The sequence below is a fragment of the Dasypus novemcinctus genome, chromosome 3 (genome assembly GCF_030445035.2).
Source record: "Dasypus novemcinctus isolate mDasNov1 chromosome 3, mDasNov1.1.hap2, whole genome shotgun sequence".
In the NCBI taxonomy this organism is placed as follows: Eukaryota; Metazoa; Chordata; class Mammalia; order Cingulata; family Dasypodidae; genus Dasypus; species Dasypus novemcinctus.
The window spans coordinates 130,670,259-130,693,542 of NC_080675.1; the positions used below are offsets into that span (position 1 = coordinate 130,670,259).

Sequence of the window (23,284 nt, forward strand, 5' to 3'; positions counted from 1 at the left end):
AAAAACCCCACGACATCACCCTAATTCTTTCCTGCAGTCTTGTTTATAAGATATGCATCCTTAGTTATATTTAATTCCTTTTTATTTCATATATATGTTTTGCAAAATAAAGTTCTTAATATAGAGCATATAATTTATATAGTGAAATGTAAAGCAAATATACCACTTTAATCTGTTTTATAAATCTGTATTTTTTTATGTGTTGGCATTTGTTCATCTGAAATATATGCCTCTTCTGTAACAGACAAGAGGCACTTCTTAAGATCATTTTGTAATAGCTCTAATGGGTTCAGAAATTATACTCCTGCTTGTTCCAGTATTTTCTGATAATGTAGATTTATTATTACAAAGATTATTTTGCATTTACAAAGGGTCAGTAATAACCGGATTTAGAGTTGTAAAATACCTACATTAGGATTTGTCAGTGTTTCATGTATACTTTAATGAAATGTTTATTCATGTCTCCAACTTCTTTTAAAATCATGTACTTTATCAGCGAACAGTTTTGAGCATCCCAACCATGTGTAGAGTTATTTATTAATAAACTGTACATTTTTATATAATCACAGTCTAGCAATTCACTAATTTCAAAATACTTTTCTCTTCTCAGATCTAATTACATTGTTATTGTTTTTACCTTGGAATTGAGAACAAGAATCAGCTCTGCCATTGTTCTAATACTTACTTGTGCTTTCAACTTTGGTGTTATAAAACCATGTGATCTCTTTGTAGAAATCTTTCTAAACCACATGTCTATTTGTGAGGGTCTGTTTAGATAAAAACTATATAATACTTGTATATTCACTTTCTGAACATACTTACAGACTACAGAATTTTCAAAATTGGGGGTGGGGGGGACACGAGCAACTGAGTGTGAACATTGCTATTAATTGTCAGCACTGTGAGGCGGCCTCTCTCCCTCAAGATACTGGCAAATACCATTCCTGACACTTGGCCATCTGACTTTTGAACTGTGGATATAGTTCCAACAGGAATTCTAGTGTATTGTCAGAAAGACTGTAAATTGGCACAACAAATTTGAGAGTAGTAATGAATACCTGTGAAGTTGAAAGTATGCATACATCCTTTAATCCAGCCACTCTGCTTCTTTGTAACTATATTAGTTAAACTCTTGTGCATGTGTACAAGACATGTACATGGATATTTGTTTCAACACTGTTTCTGAAAACAAAAATAGTAGAAACAGGCTATCTTTCAGTCAGAAAAACTGGTTTTATTTGTATAATATAACATTTTATAGCAGTAAAAATGAATGAACTAAGTGTATTATCAGTATGGAACTCAAAATATAATATTGCATGAAAGTGCAGACTTCAGAAGGATACCATGTAATCTCATCTGTTTAATATATTAAACACAAGCAATAATGAGTGTTGTTCAAGTACATGCATATATATATTAAAAGTACAAAATATATGTGGAAATCATACAGTCCAACTCCATGATAATGTTTTCTTTGGAGTATGGGTTGGGATTTGAGTTGTATTGCTACTGCTTTTATTCCTGAGAGAAGAGAAAGGGAGAGATGTTTAATCTGAAGCAAATATGGGAAAATGTTATTCTCACTAGCAGCTATATGGATCATACAGTTGGCTATATAGGTGGCTATTTTTTTCTGTTTTTTTAAAATGTATTTTTAAAGTTTTGCATCAAAAATAAAATTCATACCATTTTATACAGAAAGTCAGAATTTGGCTATTAGTGGTAGTAAGCTTTTTAAGATTTTTCAGACTTATTTCTTGGATTTTATCCTCTTGTTTCTAGTTTGATCTCTCTACTTCTAAACCCCAGTATAGCTACCATGAATAGTCTGGAAGCCAAATTGTTTGTCAGCAAATGAGTTTTTATATAATATTATTTTTTTTGTTTTATAGGAAAAACATCAGACAGAGGCTCATTTTCCCTATACAGCAGAGACACGGGATTACCAGGCTGTCAAGTAAGTTTAATGAATACAAAAGAGATAATTTTATAACACATAAAAAAAGGCTTTAATAGTAGAGGAGGCAGGAATCTGTCTACTCTATTGCACCATTGTTTGTTTAATTTGTGACAAAAAGTGGTGGTTATTTATCAGTTAAATATATTTTCTTATCTTATACTTCCTCAGCTTATAATGGCTTCCCTTCTCTAATTCACCGTACTGTCTTCTATCATCAACGATTTTAAAATTTACCTCAGTTTTAACTACAAACAAAATAGCACTTGATCTTCCTCCTTACCCCTTTCTAAAATGCCTGTTATTTCTAAAAATGGCTTTTGAATATTTCTTCATAGGAAGAGCAGAAGAGTTACTGATTCACAAGATGAAGAACATATGATTGTTGTAATATTAAACTTACCATTAACATTGAAAGTATTTTCATTTCAATCATGCATCTAACCAACCTTTTTAAGCTTCCCAAGGTTTCTTTGACTTGGAAACTTTGATTCCTCCTAGTATATTGCATTGAAACAAATAGCCAACTCCATTCTGTCTTTTTTTTTAGATATATAACCTGGGTCGTTGTACATGTGAAGCAAGTGCTCAACCACGGAGCTATACCAGCTCCCGGTTTCTGCTTTTTTATGCTTCCCATATCTTTAGACTCAGAATCCTGAATACTCAGTGTACTTACAGATTCACTTGAGAATCTTACCAAACATACTCTGTTCTCATCCAGGTGATTTTCAGTTTTTAGTGGTGTTATTTATGATTGCTTTATTTTCTATGTTGATGATTTGTTTTAATTATTTCATTATAGCTGTTTAGAAATAGATTAGATTTCTGTCAATAGCCAGTGGTTCTAGCAATATCCAAAAACAAGGACCACAATATTCTAACTTTTTGGCCAGATTAAATAAGGATTAAAAAGTGTAACATTTCTGTAATTTATAACTGATATGAGAACTCATATTTCATAATTCGAGTTTGAATTCTTTAATGAATTGGCCTAGGTCCTTGGATCTTGTGGGAGGAGGGGCACCCGGCTTGCCTCAGTGGCAAACAGTACGGCAAGAGGTGACACCGCCTCTGCCCACTGGGCCTAGACAAGGTGACCACGCCTGACTAGGCCTTTGCTGCTAACGGCTAGCCGGCACGGCCCTCCCCCTTCCTATCTCCCGCCTAGCCCAGCTCTCACTTCCCCTCCCCCCTCCCTTGAACCTAATCTCTTAGTACACTGTTTGCCCAGCAACAGCTTACAACCACCTTAACAGTGTCAGCCTATCAAGAGTTAGCACATACTCTACTGGCCAATCACTAGCCCAATGCCAGATTATTGCCTTATATGGAAACAGCATTTGCCCTAGCCAATCAGAACCCGCCACACCACTCCCCAATCCTATAAATCTGCATCCCCTTCCGCAATAAACCAGACTTGTGCCATCAGCCTATCTCCGCGACTCCTTCCTGGGTCGTGCGCCCTCCACGCCTTCGGAGCCCCCGAGGGAAGCCTCAGCGGCCATACGAGGCTTTCTTCCCCACGCCAGGGACCCCTCTCGTCCCACAATGGGACCCCACTCGTCCCTCAACAGGGACCCCGCTCGTCCCACAACGGGACCCCACTCGTCCCGCAACAGGGACCCCGCTCGTCCCATAACAGGGACCCCGTTTCGTCCCTCAGGATCTAATTTCTAAATTCAACTACATTTCCCTCATTGTCAAGGTTCTCAGGTCACTTAACCATTTCCTCTGGATCTTTTCACAACAAAATAAAATATTAACTAATTTATATCATTTTGACAATGAATAGTTAATAAAAATAATTACAAAGAGCCCTGCAGATATAAGGTACTCTGCAATCTGCCAGTGTGACATATCATGAGTAGATTTGTCTGCCAGCCTGCTTCAAGACCTTAAAGTTCTTTTTACCTAGAACTTAAATATAAACTTGATCATGCATTATTGAATCTTAGTATAAGATTTTCTTATAGTATAAGAATGTCTAATAACACCATACCAGATATGATTATTTGTTATCAGATATATGAATGAAAGATTTATTTTCAGTTCCTGATAAATAATAGAAGGTTGGTGAGGGTGATAAGAAGGAAGGGATATAAGATTTAGAAGACTGAAGTTTAAACTGAATTTAAACTGAAGTTTAAATTCTTTCTCTGCAAGTTATTGACCTTGTGGTCTTAAGACAAGTCATTTAACCTCAAATTCCATCTCTTCATAGATTTCCTCATTTCATAAATAGGATTAGTAATTTTTACTTGCACTTTCTTTGAAGATCTCTGACAGTTAAACTCCATTCACTCATGAAAGCTATGCTGCAATATCTAGGAGAAATTCTAATGTATAATACTAGCTGATTTTATGCCTGACTACATTCAAGAAATTCAAGAGTTAAAAAAGATACTTCATTTCATTCAAAGACAAACCTGTATTCTAAAGAATACTCGTTATGGGAAGCGTACATGACTCAACTGATAGAGCGTCTGTCTACCATATGGAGGGTCCAGGGTTCTAGACCCAGGGCCTCCTAACCCGTGTGGTGAGCTGGCTCAAGTGCAGTGCTGCCACACAGAAGGAGTGCTGTGCCATGCAGGGGCACCCCTGCGTAACGGAGCACCACACGCAAGGAGTGGGCCACACAAGGAGTGCGCCCCTGAAGGAGAGCCACCCCACGTGAAAAAAGCATTGCCCAACCAGGAGTGGCACCGCACAGATGGAGAGCTGACGCAGCAAGATGACGCAGCAAAAAAGAGATGCCGTTTCCCAGTGCCTCCTGATAATACAAGTGGACTCAGAAGAACACACAGCAAATGGACGCAGAGAGCAGACACCTGGGGGGAAGGGGAGAGAAATAAATAAATCTTTAAAAAATAAAAAAATATAGAGTACTTATTATGATGGATTAGAGAAGGAAAAAATTTCACTGAAACACAAATTGACTGCCATTTTGTCCTACCTAGAGTCACAAGTGACATAAAAATTGTAACCACATAATGATAATAGAAGGAAGTATAAATAGTGACTACCAAATGATATCCATATACCACCTTGAAACCGTTTTTCTTCAACAAAATCCCCCAAGGAACATTAACTCTGTGTACATAAAATGCTGCTGACATACTGCAAAATACAGGCTAATTTAATAATGCCTGATGGGCCTTACTTCATGTTAAGATGATGTAATAATATGTTGCTAAATGAGTCTCCTCATATTACCTTCACGGCAATCACATAACTGATGAGCCATTAAAAGGAAACTGGTGTAGCAAGTAGTATTACTGGAAGCATTGATAGATCATGCTGCAATTGAATTTTTTTTATTGATACAACACAGCATTGAAGCCAGCATCTTTAGTAACATAGGTATAATACTTTAAAAACTGCCACAGTTAAGTAAAAATTCATTTTATCATTATGACAGTGTTTCTTAACTTGTTCAAACCCAAAAGATAGCAGAGTCTTAATTTTGTTCACAGAGATTTAAGTTTCACCACAATTCAGATATTACATTCTTGAGAAAATGACAATTAAAAACTCGGTTGAGTCTTAGTTATTTGGAAAATCACTCATATCATTTGCTGCTTTTGTACCGTCTCTTTCCATTATAGCCATTTTTATTATGTGTCAGTTCTTAAATATGGGGACATATGCTAATGATAAAAGAGTCAGTATATCAGGAAGCTATAACAATGATAAATGTGTATACACCTAATAATGGAGCTTCAAAAATTAATGAAGCAACAGTTGATAGAATTTATAATTAAAGGGAGAAATAAATTCACAGTCACAGTGGGAAATTTGAATGCCTCTCAACAATTGACAGATAGCTCAGATTAACATCAACCACCTTGACCTAATTGATATTTAGAGAACTCTACTTCCAACAACTAAAGAATATAAATTCATTTCAAGGACTCATTCATTCAGCAAGATTGACAATATGCTGGTGACAATATTTGAAATCATACAGAGTGAGTTCTCTGTCTACAACAGAATTAAATTAGAAGTCAGTTAGATATTGAAACAAACATCAAATATTTGGAAATTACACAACACACATCTAAATAACTTATTTGTCATAAAATAAATCACAAAGGAAACTAGAAAATATTTCTATCTGAACGATAATAAAAATTTGACATAAAATTTGTGGGATGCAGCGAGAGCAGTGCCTAAAAGAAAATGTATAGCTTTAAATGTCTGTATTAGAAAAGCAGGTCTATAGTGATTGACCTGAGGATCTACCCCAAATAGCACAAAGTAAACCCAAAGTATGTGGAAGGAAGGAATAAAAATAACAGCACGAATTAATGTAACAGAGGGAAAAATTACAAAATTTGATTCTTTGAAAAGATCCATAAAATTAATAACCCCTAGGTAGTCTAAAGAGAGAGTGAAGGTTTTGAAGGGCCTAAGGGAAGGAGAAGAGAAAACATGAATTGCAGGTTCAGGAATTAAAGAAAGGTCATCACTATAAATTACGTATGCATTCAGAGGATATTAAGGAAATAGTATGAATATCTTAGTTCAGCAAATTTGACAGCTTAGACAAAAGAAATAAGCACATTGGCAAAAAATTAGCAAAGGAGACAGGATGAAACAAAATCCATATAGTTCTGTATCTATTAGTGAAATTGAGTTAGTTTCAAAAAAAATCCTTCACACAAAGAAAGCTTGAGGTCCAAATGGTTTTACTGAGTAATTTGATCAAAATACTTAGGTAAGAAATAACACAGTCTTACACAAATTATTTTAGAAAATAGAGGAGCGAACACTTCTCAACTTGTATTTTGAGGTGAGCATTAGCCCAATACCAGATACCCAAACCTGACAAAATTTCAGCCTGTCTCTCCTTCCTTTTCAAAAACCTCTCCAGAGAGGGAGAGATGAACAAAGATCTAAAAATACTTAGCAAAATATTAGCAAAACTAATAGCAAGAAAAAAAAAAGGATAGTACATCATTTCTGCCTGGTATCTATACCAGAAATGAAAGTTCAATTTAACATTCAAAAAATTATCAGTTTAGGGAAGCAGCTGTGGCTCAATCAGTTGGGCTCCTGTCTACCATATGGGAGGCCCTGGGTAGACGTCCCGGGGCTCCTTGTGAAGGCAGGATCACCCGCAAGTGCTGTGGAGTGCCTCCCGGTTGAAGGAGTGCTACCTGACGCACAAGTGCTGGGAGAGCCGACTCAGCAAGGTGACACGACAAAAAGGGACACAAGGAAAAAAACGCAGAGGAGTGTTGCGGTGGACACAGCAGACAGCACGCAAAAAAGCCACAATTGGGGACATTAAAAAAAAATTGATTAAAAAAGTAATCAGTTTCGTTTACTATATTAACAAAATTAAGGAGAAAACCTATTTGATCTCTTCCATAGAAGAAGGAAAGGGCTTTGACCAAATCAAATGTTCAGCCTCAGAAAATCTCTTGGTGAGTGGATGTAGCTCAAGTGGTTGGGCACCTGCTTCCCATGTACAAGGTTCCAGGTTCGATCCCTGGTACCTCCTGAAAACAAAAACAAATGAAAAAACCAACTCTCATTGGGGAAAGGATATAGCTCAGTGCTTGAGAGCTTGTTTCCCATGTATGAGGTCCCGCTTTCAATCCCTGGTACTTTCCTTAAAAAACAAAAAAAACCTCTTAACAGACTGAGAATAGAAGGCATCCTTCTCAGTTTGACAAAAGATATAAAAACGTCAAGCTAATAGTACCATAATAAGGCAAGAAAAATAAGGGCAGAAATATTGGAAAGGAATGAGTTAAATTGTATTTGCAGAAGACGTGTCTGTAAACATAGACAGTCTTAAGGAATCATCAATAAACTTGTGAAACTTAAGTACATTTAACTTTGTCATAGGATACAAAGTCAATATAAAAAATTGGGGGGGAAGCAGACTTGGCTCAATGGATGGAGCAACCGCCTACCACATGGGTGGTCCGCGGTTCCAACCAGGACCTCCTTGTCCCATGTGGAGCTGGCCCACGAGCAGTGCTGACTTGTGCAAGGAGTCTCCTGCCACGTAGGGGTGTCCCCTGCATAGGGGAGCCCCATGCACAAGGAGTGCGCCCCATAAGGAGAGCTGCCCAGCATGAAAGAAAGTCCAGCCTGCCCAGGAGTGGCGCCACACGCATGGAGAGCTGACGCAGCAAGATGACACAACAAAAAGAAACACAGATTCCCGTGCCACTGATAACGATGGAAGCGGTCACAGCTAATGAACACAGAGCAGACAACTGAGGTTGGGGGGCGGAGGGGAGAGAAATAAATAAAAAATCAATCTTAAAAAAAAAAATTGGGGTAGGGGATGTGAGTCAAGTGATTGAACTCCCATCTACTCTATGGGAGGTCCAGGGTTCGATTCCCAGGACCTCCTAGTGAAGGCATGCTAGCCTGCACGGCGAGCTGGCCTGAGTGGAGTGCTGCCCTGAGCAGAGAGCTCACACAGCAAGATGATGTAACAAAAAGAGACAGAGGAGAGATAGTAAGAGACTCAGCAGCCAGGAAGCTGAGGTGGCGCAAGAGATTGAGCACCTCTCTCCCATTCCGGAAAGTCCCAGGATTGCTTCCTGGTGCTACCTAAAGAGAAGACAAGCAGACACAGAAGAACACACAGTGAATGGACACAGAGAGCAGACTATGGGCGGGCGGGGAGAAATAAATTTTATTTTTAAAAAACTATTTCTATACACTGGTAATGAATGATCAGAAAATGAAGTTAATGAAACAGTACCATCAGAAAGCATAAATAGGGAAGCGGACTTGGCCCAGTGGTTAGGGCATCTGTCTACCACATGGGAGGTCCACAGTTCAAACCCCAGGCCTCCTTGACCCGTGTGGAGCTGGCCCATGCGCAGTGCTGATGCGCGCAAGGAGTGCCCTGCCACGCAGGGGTGTCCCCCGCGTAGGGGAACCCCATGTGCAAGGAGTGCGCCCCGTAAGGAGAGCCGCCCAACGGGAAAGAAAGTACAGCCTGCCCAGGAATGGCACCGCCCACACTTTCCCTGCTGCTGACGACAGCAGAAGCAGACAAAGAAACAATAGCGGACAAAAGAAACAAGACTCAACAAAATAGACACAGAGAACAGACAACCAGGGGAGGGGGTGGATTTAAATAAATAAATAAATCTCTAAAAAAAAAAAAGCATAAATATTCAACTCAACAATAAAAAGACAAATGCCCCAATTTAAAAAGGGGCAAAAGACTTGAATAGACATTGGCCCAAAGAAGAAAGTACAAATGGCAAAAAAAAAAAAAACTATAACACTTGAAAAAAAGGTTCAGCATCACTAGCAGTTAGGGAAATGCAAATCAAAACTACAGTGAGATATTTCACATCTATCAGAATGGCCTCTATTAAAAAGTCTGAAAACTTCAAGTATTCGAAAGGATGTGGAAGGATAGGAATGCTTATTTACTGTTGGTGGGAATGTAGAATGGTACATCCACTGTGAAGGACTGTTGGGCATTTCTTAGGGAAGTTGAATATACACTTGCCGTATGACCCAACAATACCACCAATAGGTATATACCCAGAAGAATGGAGAGCATTGCATTCAGCAAGATTGATAGACATCTGCACACTATTCATATCAGCATTATTCACACTTACCAGAACATGGAAACAACCCAGGGTGTCCATAAACCCATGAATGGATAAACAAATTGTGGTGTATACACATCATGGAATATTATGTAGCAGTAAGAAGAAATGAAGTCATGAAGCATATGACAACATGGATGAACATGAAGGACATTATGTTAAGTGAAGCAAGCCAAATACAGAAGGACATAGAGTGTATGATTGTGCTATTATGAACTAAATATAAGAAGCAAACTCATGGCGTTAATAACTAGCATATCAGTCACCAGAAAATACAATGAGGTTAGAGAATGAAAAGCTGAGGGTTAATATGTGCAGAATTGGTAAAAAGGTTGTTTGTAAATCTTTGGAAATGGTGAAAGTATGTCATAGTGTTTGTAACTAGCAGTACTATTATATGGGTATGAGAGTGGTTGAAAGGGAAAGTCTAAGGACATGTATATTACTAGAAGGAAAGCTAAAAAATGTAACATGGAACTTTATAACATAGTGAAACGTCATATGAAATACAAATATAGGTAATATTGTATATGTAAGACTTTTTACAAAATATAAATACAAATAAACTAGAGAGATGGAAATAGGATATCAGCTATGCAGAGGAAGCATAGAAACTGAAAGGTGGTGAGTCTTATTATTATTGAAAAAGTGAAAGTGATCTAATTATTGAAGTGATGAATGCAAAAAAAAAGGAAAGAGGAAAGGAAAAGAAACAGTGGGCCAGAATAAGTTGTAAAATTGCAGGGCTTGAAAATAGTCAATTCATTACAAGCAACTACTGAAAAATAATGTGTGAACAAGGGGAAAAAGCATAAATACTTTGGAATAAATGTAACAAAAGGAATATCAGACTTCAACAATGAAAAGTGTAAATATGGCTGAAGAAATCAAAGTAGAGCTAAGTAAGTAGCAAGATATACTATTTTCATGAATTGGAGGACTCAGTATAATTTCGAATGGTACATTCTTCTCACATCTATCTATAGATTTAATGCAGCTCCAATCAGAACTTCAAGTGTTTTATAGAAATCAACAAGATGATTTAAAAGTTCATCTGAAAAGGCAAAGGATTAAGAAGAGCCAAAACAACAGTGCAAAAGAAGAACAAAGTTAAGACTTACCTTGTATGATTTCAAGACTTAGTATAAATCAGTACTAATCAAGACAGTTTGGTATTTGTATAAGATTGACCACCATAGCAGTTCAGTGAGAAAATAAGCAACTTTTTAACAAATAGTCCTGAACAACAATATATCAATATGGGGGGTAGGGGGGGCGAGGAAGAACCTCAACCCCCAGATTACATCATACACAAACGTAATTTTGAGATGGATCCTAGGCCTAAACATGAAAGCTACAAGAGTAAAGCTGCTAGCAAAAATAAGGAAAGAAGACTACACAGAAACTATAAAGCATAAAAGAAAAATTAATGAACCTAACATTTTAATTTTATTTTTGATTAAGAAATTTTAATTTCTGTGAAGAAAACGAAAAGAGAAGCCACAGACTCTAAGAATATATTTGCAACACATATATCTGGTAAAGGACCTATATGTGGAGCATATAATAATCCTCAGCAACTGAATAATAAAAAGACAGATTTTTTAATGGACAAAAAACTTGAGTAGATATTTGCCAAAAGATATACAGATGGCCAATAAACACTTGAAAATGTGTTAACATTATTAGTTATCAGACACATGCAAATTTAAAACCACAATGAGATATCACTATATACCTAACAGAATAGCTAAAAGTAAAAAGACTTAATATCAAATGCTCTCAAGGATATAGAACCATCTGATCTCTCATACATTGCTAGTGGGAATATAGAGTGATATAACTTTAGAGAACTGTTTGGCAGTTTCTTGTGAAGTTAAATATGCATCTATCCCTTGACTCAAATGTTTTCATAGGTATTTACCCAAGAAAAATGAAAACATTGTTCACAAAAAAACTTTATGCTAAATGTTCATAGCAGCTTTATTCATAATAGCTTAAACTGAAAACAACCCAGATGTTCATCAACAGAAAAATAAATAATCCATAGTTTGTTCCTTTAATCAGTGCTGCTATAAATGAAATGAATATGCTAAGCCATAAAATGGAATGATCTAATGGTACCTGTAGCAAAATTTTCCTCAGTGGTTGTGCTGAGGCAAAGAAGCCTAATCTCAAAATATGCACTGGATGATTCCATGTATATGAAATTCTATAATAGGCAAAACTGTCCTGTGTTGATAAAAATCAAATTGTGGTTACTTCTGGGAGGAGGGAATTGGTTATGAAAGAACTCACAGGAACTTTCTGGGGAGGTGGAAATGTTTTGTGACCTATAGTACAGGCATCAAAACTGAGTCCTGGCTTTGGCAGTACATATACTAAAATTGGAATGATACAGTGAAGATTAGCATCGCCTCTGTGCAAGGATGACACATAGAAGTGATTGAGAGTACACTTAAGATTTGAACATTTTACTGTACATAAAGTATACCTTAGTTTTAAAAAACAATGAAAAGAGAGGAATGCCTTTTAAATAGCATCTAAAAAGTACTTAGGGGAAAGCAGATGTGGCTCAAGCAGTTGAGTTCCTGCCTACCTCATGGGAGGTCTCAGGTTTGTTTCCCTGGGCCTCCTGGAGAATGTGAATTGGCATCACAGGCAGGCACAGTGAGCTGATGCAACAAGATGACACAACAAAGAGGAAAGACAATGAGAGATACAACAAACCAGGGAGCTAAGGTGGCTGAAGCAATTGAATGCCTCTCTCCCACATTGGAGGTCCCAAATTCGGTTCCCGGTGCCTCCTAAAGCTAAAATGAGCAGACAGCAAGCACAAACAACAAGGGAGTGGGGCGTGGGTAAATAAATAAAATAAATCTTTGAAAAAAAAAATACTTAGGAATAAATTTTACCAAACATGTACAAGACTTTGACACTGAAAACTGTAATGCTTAAAAAAAAATTAAAAGACCCCAGCAATTACAGAGATTTACCATATTCATGGATTAGAAGAAAATATTCTTTTTATTTTTTTAAGATTTATTTGCTTTGTTTTTTTTGATCTGCCCCCTCCCCAAATGTTCTCTCATCTGTCTCCTAATTGTTTGCTTGCCTTCTCCAGGAAGCCCTGGGAATCGAATCTGGGACCTCCCACATGGGAGGCCCGTGCCAAGCAGCCTGAGCCACATCTGTTGCCCACAGCCTGCAACATTTGCTGGCTTGTGGCATCTGCTCATTGCAGCGGGGTGTAGCAACTAGGACATTGTGGCGAGGTATGGGTATCAAGCTCATTGCAGTGGGTGCAGGCATCTGCTTATCTTCTTTACGAGGCACTGGGACCCCAACCCAGGACCTCCCATGTGGTAGGTGGGTTCCCAACTGGTTGAGCCATATCCGCTTCCCAGAAAGTATTCTTTAGAGGTACCTTGTTCCTAAATTGATTTATAGATTCAGTGAAACCCGATTTATAAGCCCACCAGTATTAAAATTTAAAAACTGAAGCATAGGACCTAGAATTTCCAAAGTAATTTTAAAAAATAAAGGGCAGAATAGAAGAATTTATGCTACCTGAGTACAAGACTTACTATAAAGGTACAGTATCAAGCAGTGTTTTAAGGGTATAATTGGTAAATTTGACAATGAGACAGACTAGAACCTGGAAGTACACCCACATTTGATTTTCAACAAAGTTCCCAAAGTACTACAATGGGCAAAGTAAAGACTTCAGCAAAAGAAGTAACAACTGGATATCCATATGGACAAATATGAACCTCAGTCCTCTCACACACTAAACAGAAAAATTCATTTGAGATTGATCTCAGGCCTTAATGTAAAAACTAAACTCTAAAATTTGAAGAAAACACAAAGGAATGTCTTTGCAACTTGGGGTTAAACTAAGGTTTCTTTGAGATACCGAAAGAAATAACCAGAAAAGTGAAAAATGATGAATTAGGCTTTGTTAGCAATTAAAAATATAGTTTAAAAAATGAAAAAATAGGCAAGGCACAGAGGAGAATTCAGTTATTGCAAAATATGTAGCTGACAGAGCACTAGTATTCAAGATATATTAAGATCTCTTGTAACCCTTTAATAAAGTTAACCCGAGGCTTCTACAGGTTTTTTTCCAGCAGAGGTTTTAGTGAAGTAGTTGAACAAAAGTCTTCCAGTTCCTTCTAAACTTGTAATTCTATAGTAATTTTAGGAACAGGCCCATTTCTAGTTGGGAATGTGATTACACAATGCAACATTAATGAAAACTGATGTAGCTAGTGTCTTTTTTTCTTTTTAAAGCATCCTCCTAAAGAAGACAGACTTCCTTTGCCAATGAGGACTGATAATATTTGAATTTTAGCTATATATCTTGGTGGGATGATTTCAGGCAATATATTTAGAAAAAACCCTAAAGGATGAGATCAATGGAATAGTTGTCCAGGCCAAGATGTCCTTAAAAACATAACTTTTATTGGCTTACGGACAAGTTTTTAAGCTACTGAGACTGAAATTTTAATGAATTTGAAATGATTTCAGTAACCTAATTATTTGATCTCTAGATTTAGTTTGAGGTCATTCTTTTTTTTTTTTTTTTTTTTTTATTTTTAAAGATTTATTTATTCATTCATTTCTCACCCCCCCCCCCCCCCCGGCTGTCTGCTCTCTGTGTCTATTTGCTGTGTCCTCTTTGTCCGCCTCCGTTGCCATCAGGTGCATGGGAATCTGCGTTCCTTCCGTCGCATCATCTTGCCGTCGCATCATCTTGCCGCCTCAACTCTCTGCCCGTGCGGTGCCATCCATGCGCAGGCTGCACTCTCCCCCCGCGCTGGGCGGCCCTTCCCACGGGGCACACTCCCTGCGCGTGGGTCTCCCCTGCGAGGGGAATACCCCTGCAGCTCCACACGGGTCAAGGAGGACGGGGCTTGAACCAGGACCTCACATGTGGTAAATGGACGCCCTAACCACTGGGCCAAGTCTGCCGCCCTGAGGTCATTCTTTTATAAATTTCTATAAATTTAAAATGAATTCCTTAAGAAATATTTGATATGATTTTCTTTATTTCAAACCTACTTTTAATCATAGAACAATATTTTTCTACTGGTTTCATAGAACTGATAAACAGCTCTTTATTCCATGGCATAATGTGTTCATTTTAACATTTCATTGACCAGATTTTTGTACTTTTAGTGTACAAAAATCTTTTTTTTTTAATAAAGAGAATCCCTCATTCCTAGGATTATTGTGCCCTTATGAAATACAGCATACTCAATTCTTAAAAATTTATTGTTAAAACAACCAGCAAGGGAAGCAGACTTGGCCCAGTGGTTAGGGCGTCCGTCTACCACATGGGAGAGGTCCATGGTTCAAACCCCAGGCCTCCTTGACCCGTGTGAAGCTGGCCCATGTGCAGTGCTGATGTTTGCAAGGAGTGCCCTGCCACGCAGGGGTGTCCCACGCTCAAGGAATGCGCCCCGTAAGGAGAGCCGCCCAGCACGAAAAAAAGTGCAGCCTACCCAGGAATGGTGCCGCACACACGGAGAGCTGACACAACAAGATGACACAACAAAAAGAAACACAGATTCCTGTGCCGCTGACAACAGAAGCAGACAAAGAAGACAACACAGCAAATAGACACACAGAACAGACAACTGGGGCAGGGGGGGAAGGAAGAGAAATAAATAATAATAAAAATAAATTGTCTACAATATTATTTAAAAAATAAACAACTAGCAAGGCAGCAGCAGAGTAAGGAGCTTCTAGAATCAGCTCCTGCTACAGGGCAGTTACTAAACACCTAGAGCTATCTGGAGTAGCTCAAGCACCTGTTCAGGGGCTCCAGGAGGCCGGAAGGGCATCCTTGAAGGTATGGAAGGAGGAGACTGCCCATCTGTAGAGAAGATTCATGAATAGAGTGCTCCAAGGCACAGGGGCTTGTGCCCCGGATTCTCCACTGTAGGCACAAGCCTCCTTGGGAGCTGTTCCACAGCTGTAATTGAAAGCTCCACTTCCCCAAACCAGGGGAGGAAGAGACACTTGGGCACCAACTTCAGCTACTAATGAGTGAATTCAGCGGGCTAAAGTATAATCCTGAGAATTGCTAAAGTTTTAGCCTCTCCAAGTCAGAAAGAGTCCAGAAGTCACCGTCTTAACTCTGTACCTGGCGCAAGGGGAAGCAGGCGGACTGAAAATCCCAGTGTTGGTGGGGACCACCCTCTTTCCATCCACATCATATTGCAGCTCTAGCCTACGCCCAGCCTCACCTCCATTAGGGAGAAAGCTGCGAGTTCCTGCACCAGCCTCTCTGGGAAATTACCGGCCAAGCCACGGAGACCAGCAATTATCCTACTCTGGTGACACGAGCCACCCCAGGAACTATTCTGTGGCTGGAATTGGAAGCTCCATTTCCCAAAACGGGAGGAGGAGACCATTGGCTGCCAATTTTGGCTACTGATTGATAAGACTCGGCTGGCTAAAATATAACCCTGGGAACATCTGGGATGTGAATCAGCCCAAGTCGAAAAGAGTCCGGTGCCCGCCATTTTGACTGTTTCCCAAGCCTTAAGGGAAGCCCGGCTGACAGAAAATCACAGTGACAGTAGGAACCAGTTTCTTTCACCCAGATCAGCCTGGAGACCTAGCCTAGGCTTCAGCCCCGCGTCTGGCAGGGAGGAGGCTGCTGGCCCCTGCACCAGCCTATCGAGGTAACTGCAGGTACCTTTGGCTAGCACTGACTGAAAATTGGAAGTCTACCAGGGCAAACGTGGTCATCTTGGACCCGCACTGCATAGATTGCTGCCCACACTTACAGGTCCATCCCTGCCCCAGGCAGGGGAGAAAGGGGCATAAAGCTTCATCACTCTCTCTGGGCAGCTATAGTCTAGGCCTGCCTGACTTGGATTATTCCACACAGCTTTGACTCTGTCCCTATCCCTGGCAAAGGAGAAATTTGGGAGAAGCTTCATTGGTTCCTGGCGCAATGAGGGCAGCTTGAGCTTCCACAGCTTACTGCACCAATTACAATCTTGGCTCCTTCTGCACAACCAGCAAGGAGGAAAGGGCAGGAAACCCTAAACTAAAGAGAAAAACTGCACCCAGAATAAATACTCTAGTAATGCAGATGTCAAGACACCAACAAAAGATTACAATCCACACCAAAAATTGTAAGACATGGCCCAGTTAAAGGAACAAGATAAGCCTCCAGATGACATAAAGGAATTGAGACAACTAATCATAGATGTTCAATCAAATCTCATGAATAAATTCAATGAGATGGCTAAAGAGATTAAGGATATTAAGAAGACACTGGACGAGCACAAAGAAGAATTTGAAAGCATACATAGAAAAATAGCAGATCTTATAGGAATGAAAGGTGCAATCAATGAAATTTAAAAAAACATTGGAATTATATAATAGCAGATTTGAGGAGGCAGAAGAAATGATTGGTAAGCTTGAAGAAATGACCTCTGAAAGTGAACATACAAAAGAAAAGATGAAAAAAAGAATGGAAAAAATTGGATAAAGTCTCAGGGAACTAAAAGACAGCTAAAGGCATGCAAACATCTGTGTCATGGGTGTCCTATAAGGAAAAGAGAAGGAAAATGGGGCAGAAGGAATATTTGAAGAAATAATGGTAGAAAATTTCCCAACCCTACTGCAGGACACAGATATCCATGTCCAAAAAGCACAACGTACTCCCATCAGAAAAAAACCCAAATAGACCGACTCTGAGACACATACTCATCAGAATGTGAAATGCTAAAGACAAAGAGAGAATTCTGAGAACAGCAAGAGAAAAGCAATGCATAACATATAAGGGATATCCAATAAGATTAAGTGCTGATTTCTCACCAGAAATCATGAAGGCAAGAAGACAGTGGTATTATATATTTAAGATAATATAAGAGACAAACTTCCAGCCAAGAATCTTCTATCCAGCAAGACTGTCTTTCAAAAATGAGGGCAAGATTAGAATATTCACAGATAAACAGAAACTAAGAGAATTTCTAATCAAGAGACCAGATTTTCAGGAAATACTAAATGGTGTACTAGAGCCTAAAAAGAAAAGAGGAGAGATAGGCCTGGAAGAGAGTCTGGAAATGAAGATTGTATCAATAAAAGTAACTAAAAGTGTCAGAGAGTGGGGAAAATAAAATATGACAGATAAAACTCAAATAGGAATAAACTTAACCAATGATGTAAAGCACTTGTATTCAGAAAACTGCAACTCAATATTAAAAGAAATCATAAAAGGTCTAAATAACTGGAAGAATATTTCATGCTCATGGATTGGAAGACTAATGTGTCACTTCTCAAATTGAAACACAGATTGAATGCAATCCCAATAAAAATTCCACCATCATTTTTTTTTTAATCTGAAAACACAATCATCAAATTAATTTGGAAGGGTAAGGGGTCCTGAATAGCCAGAAACATCATAAGAAAAGCAAACCCTCATCTCCAGACTTGTAATCATACTACCTAAAAATAGTGGTAAAAACAGCATGGTACTGGCATAAAGACAGACCCATAGACCAATGGAACCAAAATGATGGTTTAGAAACAGACCCTCATGTATTGTCAAGTTATTTTTAACTAGCCTGTCAACACATACTGTTTGGGCAGAACTATCTATTCAACAAATGGTACTAAAAGAATTGGATATCCATAGCCTAAAGAAGGGAAGATGACCCCTATCTCACACCTTATCCAAAAATTAACTCAAAATGGAACAAAAACCTAAAAATAAAAGCAAGAATCATAAAAATAAAACTTCAAGAAGAAATTGTACGAAAATGTCTTCAAGACCTTGTATTAGGTGGTGGATTCTTAAAGGAGATAAGAGGAGGACGGAGATAGACTACTGATGTTTAATGTATGTAGAATTTTTAATTAGCTTTACTGTAAAAGTGTGGAAATGGGTAGATTGGATGGTAACACCTAATGAGTAACAGCTAGTTACTATAAATGGGAATGTGGCTGAAAATGGTAGTCTAGGTATGTAAATGCCAATTGACAAAATGCTAGAGAATAATCTAGGAACTGAATTGCAAGGTAAACCAAGAGGTGGATGTGAGAATTATGGTTGGTAGTACAGATACAAGATTGTCCTTTGTTAGCTAGAGCAAATGTACATTACTACTATAGGGTCTTGGAAATGTGGAGAAGCATGGGAAAAGTACAGATGGAGTGACCTATGGACTGTGGTTAGCAATAATAATATATTCTTGCATCTATGCGAAAGATGTACTATGTTGATAATGAGGCAGTATGGAAAATGTGAGCCAAATGTACGCTATGGACATGGTAACAATCAGATGATATTATCTTATCTGTAACAAATGTTCCACCGCAGTGTGGTGTGTTGATGGAGGAGTGTTGTTTGGAAATTCTGCACATGAACGGGAAAAACACACCAAATGTAAGTTAAGGAATATGATTAGTAGTAAGATTTTGACAATATTCTTTCATAATTTATAACAAACGTCTCGTTACAATGCAAGGTGTTGGTGGAGGGTTGATGTATGGGACCCCTGTATGATGTTATATGCATGTTTGCTTTGTAAGTTCACAACTTTTACTATACACTTAATTGTTTATGTATGTTCATATATAAATGATATAAAGATAATAATAGGGTTGGTTGAGGGAAAAATACTTTGGTTAGTAGTAATATTTTGATAATACTCTTTAATCACTAGTTAAAAAGGTTTAACAACAGTGCAAGTTATTGGTGGTAGGGTGAGTCATGAGAGTCCTGTATGAGGTTATATATGTTTGTTTTGTAAGTTCACAACTATTACTATACACTTATTGTTTATGTATGAGTGATATACTTCAATAAATTAATTTTTTAAAAAAATTATTGTTAAAACTTTTGCTTTTTGAAATAATAAGCTTTATTTTTAGGGCAATTTTAGGTTTATAGAAAAAATTGCTCAGGAAATATAGTTTATGTATCTTCCTCCCACTCACATAAGTAGCTTGTGTTTTAAGTGCACCAAATTCATTTATAGTTTAAATCCTTCATCTTTTTTCTCATGCCTCCTACTGAATGAAAAATGTCTAGGAACAGTTTCACATTTTATGAAACTTGCTTAAAAAAATAAAGGAAGAAAATAACAAGTATTTGCCTGGCTTACTCTATGCAAACAATTGGGACAGACAACAGAAAGCAGTATTAGTATCAGTCCTCAAGAAGCTCATTCTTGAGGAGCAAGACAAGCTATGTATATATAGAAAATTAACTAAAAACTTAAGGTCGTCATAATAAACTTCAAATAAGTAGCACAGTGTTGAATGTCATGAAAGTGTTGTAAAATACCTAAGAAATTATCACAGTTGACTTGCTTAATCACAAGCAGCCAGTACAACGAATAGGCAATAACCAGGTTAAAGCCACACATCGCATTTAACGGTGGAGATACAAGAGTCTCTCTAAGGTCTATAGGAGGAAGGCTGACACAAGGCAGGCAGGTATCCTTGTGTCAACCAGAGGTCCTGGGAGCTGATCTGATGCATCATCAGTGGAGAATCCAAAGCCGTCTGTAGGCAGCACTGGATGCAGTGCAGTGGCGAGTACAGCAGCAAGCTTCCCAGCACAGCACAGACTTTGGGGCCAGGAAACAGAACAACCTGGTGTCAATCTTGCTCTACTTGACGCTCACAAAAGTGGTGTCTTTGCTGGGTTTTTATGTATCAGAGGTCTGGTCATCGGTATTCTTATCAAGGGTGGGTCCCTATAGTGTGCATCAAACCAGTTCATATAATACCCTTGGCACAAAGGTCTAGTTATCACTTGCTACAACTACTTGATTTCCTTAATTTGCTTGTATTTTAATTGTGACCAACATATTTACAATGTTTTAGGAATTCAAGAGCATTAATATCATATTTACAATACTTACAATTATGAAAAGGCTTACAACATGTTGCAAAGTTTTTTTCTGTTGCCATATGTGCAATATTTAGTGTGGCCATTATTTTTGGAAAATATGTCTCTTGATCTTTCTCTACCTGCTTTAATAAGAATTGAACCCGTTTCGTCCCTTCCTTCAAGTGTTGTTTTATCTGGTCATATTTTCCTAATATTTTATTTACATTAATTACAGTTAACTCCTTCTTAGCAATGTGCTATATCTCAATTTTCAACTTCAAAGTTCCTTTATCTTTATGGTCCAAAAATAACAAATTTTCCCATCAATTGTATTGTTTATAATTTATTAAAATCTGATACAACTTTGTAGGAGAAATTGCACATTCCTTCCCTTCTTCCAGTAAGTTATATTTTTTTAATTTTTACAGCATATTATAACCCAATTACCTAGATTATATACTAGCAGTTTCTCTGGCCTTTTGGCTAAAGGCATAGATACATTTATTTTTGGTATCTCTGTGTTGCTAGGAATTAGGTAAGTTCCTGATATCTACTATTCCATACTCTGTGCTAGTATCTGACTCTTTCTATCTCTGGGTGTTCAATCTGCTTTAAGGATCCCAACTCCTCTTCAAATGGAGGTATTGCTGTAATGTGATATCCAACTTACCACATTTTCCCTTTTCTGGCTAATATTCATATTTCTCAAACTCTAGTCTCATCACATTCATTGTAATAAGTCACATGTATTTTGTATGTAGTCAGGTTATTGGCAGTACTTTTTTTTGGTTAAGATTTATTTATTTATTTATTACTCTCCCTCCCCCGCCCCCCAGTTGTCTGTTCTCTATGTCTATTTGCTGCATCTTGTTTCTTTGTCTGCTTCTGTTGTCGTCAGCGGCACAGGAATCTGTTTCTTTTTGTTGTGTCATCTTGTGTCAGCTCTCCATGTGAGTGGTGCCCTTCCTGGGCAGTCTGCACTTTCTTTCGTGCTGGGCGGTTCTCCTTACGGGGCGCACTCCTTGCACGTGGGGCTCCTCTACACGGGGGACACCCCTACGCAGGGGACACCCTGCATGGCAGGCACTCCTTGCGCGCAGCAGCACTGCGCATGGGCCAGCTCCACACGGGTCAAGGAGGCCCAGGGTTTAAACCGCGGACCTCCCATGTGGTAGACGGACGCCCTAACCACTGGGCCAAGTCCTCCGCCTATTGGCAGTACTTGATGTCCAATATCTACTTGTGAGAAGTGTAAGTCTTAAAATAATCCTGCATATCTTTTAGCTTCTGTTGCAACATGTTACATTGGTGGGTTTTTTTGTCATTTTTTGTTGGTTTGTTTTTAGAAGTGCTGGGGGCCAAGGACTGAACTGGGACCCCATATGTGTGAAGCTGGCACACATGACTTCCCTGCATTGGTTTTTTCATTTGTTTTGCTTGTTGTTTGTTTTTGTTTTATCAGGAGGCACTGAGAATCAAAGCTGGGACCTCCCTTGTGGGAGGTGCACACTCAACTGCTTCAACCACATTCACTGCCATCAAGGTGTATTTTCTCAATAGCTTTCCTAATGTTTTGAGTGTTAAAATTTGTGTGGCCCATTTCTATTTTTAACGTGTGCAGGGATTTCTCTATCTTTGTGCCATGCTCCTGAACATGACCCATGATTTCATATATGTTTTTAACTTGAAGTCATAAATGCAAGAGCACTGCCATGGCTTGGGTATTGAAATAGTATTATGTTCTTTTTTAAAAAATATATATATATTTAAAGATACTTAGATGACATAAATGTTACATAAAAAATATGGGGGATTCCCATATGCCCTGCCTGCTCCCTACCCCTCACACCTTTTTCCCACATTAACAACATCCTTCATTTGCGTGGTACATTTGTTATAATTAAGGAACATATTTTGGACCATTGCCACTAAGCATGGGCTACACATCTGCTCCCACACAATTATTTAAGTTATGGCAAAAATACATAATTGCTTTTATCTGTCATTGCAGTGTCATTCAGGATCCCCAAGTTCTGAAAATGCCCCCAAATTACATCTATTTTTCCCTCTCCCTCCCCTCAGAACCTTTCATGGACACTATCTCCATATTAATGGTAACAGTTCTTCCACTGCTAGAATCACAATAAATCTATTGTAAAATAACAGTAAGTCTACTGTAGTCCATCATTCATTCCCCAATCCTGAAGATTCTGGGATGGTGATGCCCACTCTACCTCTAATTGAGACTTGGCTTAGATCCCATGGGGCAGATGGATGGGACTATCTTGCTTGCAGTTGCAGACTCTTTTTGTTCCTTGGGATGGTCGTTGTCCATCATCATCTCCTTGTTATCCTGGGTGAGTCCAATGAACTCGAAAGTAGGTATTGCAACCTTGTTGAGATTCAGGGCCCAAATGACACATGGACAGCCCAGAGAGGTAAGTCTCTTTGACATACACTTGTCAAGTCTAGTGCAAACTACAGGTTCTAATAGAAGGGGCGGAAGAGCTTTTTGTAGGGAAACCATCTACTTCTTCTATGTGGTACTGTAATTCTGTTTCTGTAATTCTGCTTAAGTAGTAAACTCTGTAAATGGTAGGCTGTATGTTTCTTAAAAGTATTTACTATGTATCGGTGCTCTCACATTAGTTTGAAGTTCTCTTTTGTTAAATTTTGAGTTACATGCTACTTTACTAGGATCAAGTATGACAGAAATCTTTAAGTAGTTAAGTTCCCAAATTCTAGGTTGAAATAATTGGTGCCATCTAATAACCTGCAGTGTATCACTAGGAGTAATATTCTGTGTCATATTCCTTATTCTCTATCATTACTCTATATACTTCACATGGT

At 38.4% G+C, this 23,284-nt stretch overlaps 1 protein-coding gene and 1 non-coding gene across 15 annotated transcripts in view; both read left to right on the plus strand.

The window, feature by feature from the left end:
• The window catches only part of TCF12 (transcription factor 12), a 422,204-nt gene that overhangs the window by 272,392 nt on the left and 126,528 nt on the right, over window positions 1-23,284 (plus strand). For all 14 annotated transcript variants that reach the window (XM_058294251.1, XM_058294254.2, XM_058294255.1 and 11 more), the window contains one exon: window positions 1,896-1,960. In XM_058294251.1, the coding sequence (XP_058150234.1) occupies window positions 1,896-1,960 (65 nt within the window). The remainder of the gene's footprint in view (window positions 1-1,895; window positions 1,961-23,284) is intronic.
• Window positions 11,925-12,033, plus strand: LOC111766526 (U6 spliceosomal RNA). The gene has a single exon (XR_002798557.1). It is a non-coding gene; the product is annotated as a U6 spliceosomal RNA (small nuclear RNA).